At 41.9% G+C, this 3,638-nt stretch overlaps 1 protein-coding gene across 3 annotated transcripts in view; it reads left to right on the top strand.

Moving 5' to 3' along the window:
• The first annotated feature begins 323 nt into the window (after positions 1-323).
• Positions 324-3,638, top strand: part of LOC107743167 (histone deacetylase 9-B-like) — a 41,723-nt gene continuing 38,408 nt past the window's right edge. For 2 of the 3 annotated variants that reach the window (XM_016556294.1, XM_016556296.1), the window contains exon 1: positions 327-916. In XM_016556294.1, the coding sequence (XP_016411780.1) occupies positions 805-916 (112 nt within the window). In that variant the 5' untranslated portion in view covers positions 327-804. Of the gene's footprint in view, positions 917-3,638 lie in introns of all 3 variants that reach the window. The other variant, XM_016556295.1, reaches the window with a different exon arrangement.

A 3,638-nucleotide genomic window follows, 5' to 3' on the forward strand; every position in this document is an offset into this window, starting at 1 on the left:
TTATGGAGGCCAGTGGCATGATAATGGAAGAGAGATGGAATGAGAAAGAAAATGAAAGAAGAGATAAAGATAGACAGCATACTAAACCGAAAGAGCGATAGACACAGAGACATGCCTTCTGGCTGTAGATGAGGGCCACAGCTGTGTTTAGTGTGGTATTTTTAAACGCATCAATGCTGCTCCAATCCCCGCACCGCGCCTGACCTATTTATAGCCCGAGCCGGCCATTGTTCTTTTTCTGTTACCTGTGGGCCATGCTCTTGTTGATTCACATGCAAATCAGCCTCCTCCTCTCTGCAGCAAGCAACTTGATGGAAAACCAGAAAGAGAGAGACAGAAACAGGAGCTGAATGCAACTCCGAGCCATCTTGGAGGACAAAAAACAAAAAAAAACCTGTTTGAGAGGGAGGGAGGACCGAAAACAGTGAATCTGACACATCGGGGAGAAAATAACAAGCAGTTTTGTCGGGACAAGAGGAAGGCAGAGTGTAGAGAGTGTGAGAGACTCTCCTGCTGATTCTCAGAGCCACTTAGGTGTCGACTGGAGAAGAAGCGAAGAGATGAGCAGAGCAGAGGAGGAGTGAAGCTTTTTAGTGTTAGTGAGGGAGAGCTCTGTCACTCTTCGGGTGTCGCTTAAGAGGAGGAGGAGGAGGAGGAGGCAGGGGCGAACGTTCCAGGTCTCTTGACAGAGAGAGAGAGAGACACAGACACAGAGAGAGAGACCGAGTGAAGAGGAGGGGACAAGCTGACAGCAATACAGGAAGAGCAGGGCTGGCAGACGATGTGCTGCTAACTGAAGTACTAATGCTCCAGACCATTTACGAGGCCGACTCCTGTTTCTCCGCAGACAGCATCGGGAAACACCGGCTGCCTCTGACCCCTCACTACGCTGACATGCACAACGTCAACAACTCAGGTGACTCTTTTTGTAAGATCTCTGTCAGTCTTTTGTATTGTGATAAGAAGGGTCTTGAACTTGTGGAGTTTTATCCTGCAGGGCTGCAAGATTTGCTGTAAGATTGTGTTTGTGTTGGTATTATGCTGTCTGAGGAGAAACTTTCAGGAGAGCATCGTTCTGTGGATGACTATTAGTGGGTTTAACCTTAAACCACTAAACTAACAAAGGGGCGACTCAAGGTACATGTAATTATCCTGTCAGACGTCAGAAAGCGTAGGTTATAATGGGGATAAAAACAGAACGCGTACAGGATGTTATGAGACTTTAGCCTTTAATTCAGGAGAGAGGAAACTTCCTGAGAAATACGGCGTCAACATGAAAGGCGTGTTACTTTTCGCGTTCGCCAAAGACAATCAACCCGTTCTATTTTTGACCTGACACTGTTTGCCGAGAGCTTGGGTCTGACATCACTGAGCGAGGATGTGTTAGCTTTATTGTCTAAAATTTGAACGTGACTCATTTTTGCTCTTTACTGTTGTTTCTGACTTATGGTCGCTGCCAGAGAGCTGCTCGCGCAAACTCTGACTGATTCAAAACGTGTTGTTCTGGGAAATCCATGATATGAAAGTTGGGGTGAATGTGGGGGAAGGAAGTGCGCATATAATAAGACAGATTGAGTCATTTCGGTTCCTGAAAGAAGGGTGGAGGACATTGCTTCACCTCTGATTTCTCTTTCTTTGCACTTATCACCGCTGAACCGCAGGAGATGGTCTGCCTAGATTTCAGCATCGTTGCAACATAACTGAAAGTACGCTACATTTTTTCGACTCACAAATCAGCGCACGCACTGCCTAACGCAATCCTGTCGTTCTAAATATAGTTCTAACCCTCATTTGTACGAGTACTGTGCACAAAGACAAGAGAAAGACTGAGCTGTCGTCTTCAATAAGGCTCAGCAGAGCAACCTGTTAGGGGACTAAGTCCAACCAACCAGGGCAGTAGGGCGCCCCGTTCCTCGCCCTAAACTCCTCCGCCTGATACCGAGCCATTCAATTAATGCTCATCTGTCCAGTGAAAGCCCCGTACAGGCATGCATGGCATTATAAAGAAGTATGCGGTTAAACAACAGCCACCCGAGCATGGCAGGCAGGCCTGTTGCTCGCTCTGTGGGTCAGCTATTCTTAGTATGTTATTCTCAGCTTATAGCATTAGAGTGCTAAGATTAGCCGTCGTGGTGCTCTGCTATCATACCATCTCCACAAACTCTTAATATAACCGTACAGTGGAACAGTTATTAACAGAGAGTTTGTCACCATCATGTGATATACGGTTAGGTTTTACATCTGTTATTGTTGACAAGGGGTCTGCTTGTTAAAAATGTCCGTTTCTTCTTTTTGTGTTTCTGCTCGATGCAAATAGCACTGCTGCAAAATTCGGAGTGTGGAGTATAGTTTGACTGTGATTTTTTCACTGTGTGATCAAAAGACAAACTGCTGTTAATTTGTTGTGGTAACTGAGGCAAATAGGTCAAGTTAAGTGTTCCTTAAGAGTGCCGACTTAAGGATTTAATCTGTAACATTAAACAAGCTCAAGGAATCAGCTCTTTGGCTCAAAGCAACGCTGGAAAATATGTGATCAGAGTCGAGCCAGAAATCTATGGGAGCGATGCTGCTGTCGGAAGATGTTTATTGTAAAGTTAATGTGAACCCGCTGTCAGTTTTAAAGCATTGAAGCTAGTCTTCATACAACTGTTATAATCATTCTGACAACTCAGAGTAAAGCAAATGTTAGAAGGCTGAATATTCTGTTGAATGAACAAAATATTTTGAATGAACGGTTGAAAGTCATCTTCTGTTTGGCGTGAAATGTCTTGTAGTACTACAATTTGTTCTGGTTTATTTGACATGTCTGCTTCAGCAAAAACACAATACAAAGTGTCTCAAGTGTAAAGAACTCATAAAGAGATCTAATCTAATACACTTGCAGCAATTTTATGCTCACCGAACAAGCAGTCCCTTAATGTAGGTGATAATTAGCGACAATTAATTGATTAGTGCAGTTTTTTATATATTTCTGAATAAAATAAATGACTGTTCATGCATCATCTTGTTGTTTTTATCTGTAGCCTTTCACAATGGCTCCAGGCGATTTTCTTTTTTAAAAATGAGTTTTGGATTATGCTAATGGCAGTGATGAGCAAATAATGTGATCATGCGGTCTATGGAGAACTATAAAGTAGAAAATTGAACCTTTTGTTGGGCTGATATTATGAATGTATTATTCATCATAACGAGTGGAATGACTCTCTCGCTGATGTTTAATGTCAGGGCTGTGATTACACTTGTTGTTGGATGGAAAAATTTGTTTTTTACATACGTTTTCAAGATTTTGATTATTGCAATAAATAATTTGGATAGGTTTACTAAATCATTTTGAAAGAGTTTCAATGTAGTTAGTTTTTCTCACAGATATGCATATTGTGTTGTTCCACATAAACACAGTATTTTTATAACAAATTATATAACATATTTAAAGGGGTGATATGATGCTATTTTAAAGATCATTATTTTGTGTATTTGGTGTAACAGAATATGTTGACATGCTTTAATGTTCAAAAAACACATTATTTTTCAAATACTGTACATTATTGTAGGTCCTCTATGCCCCGCCTCTCAAACGCTTTGTTTTCTACAAAGGCCCCTCCTTTGACAAGCGCAGTCTGCTCTGATTAGCCAGCTGA

Source organism: Sinocyclocheilus rhinocerous, unplaced genomic scaffold (assembly GCF_001515625.1).
Source record: "Sinocyclocheilus rhinocerous isolate Xijiao unplaced genomic scaffold, SAMN03320098_v1.1 scaffold946, whole genome shotgun sequence".
Classification (NCBI taxonomy): domain Eukaryota; kingdom Metazoa; phylum Chordata; class Actinopteri; order Cypriniformes; family Cyprinidae; genus Sinocyclocheilus; species Sinocyclocheilus rhinocerous.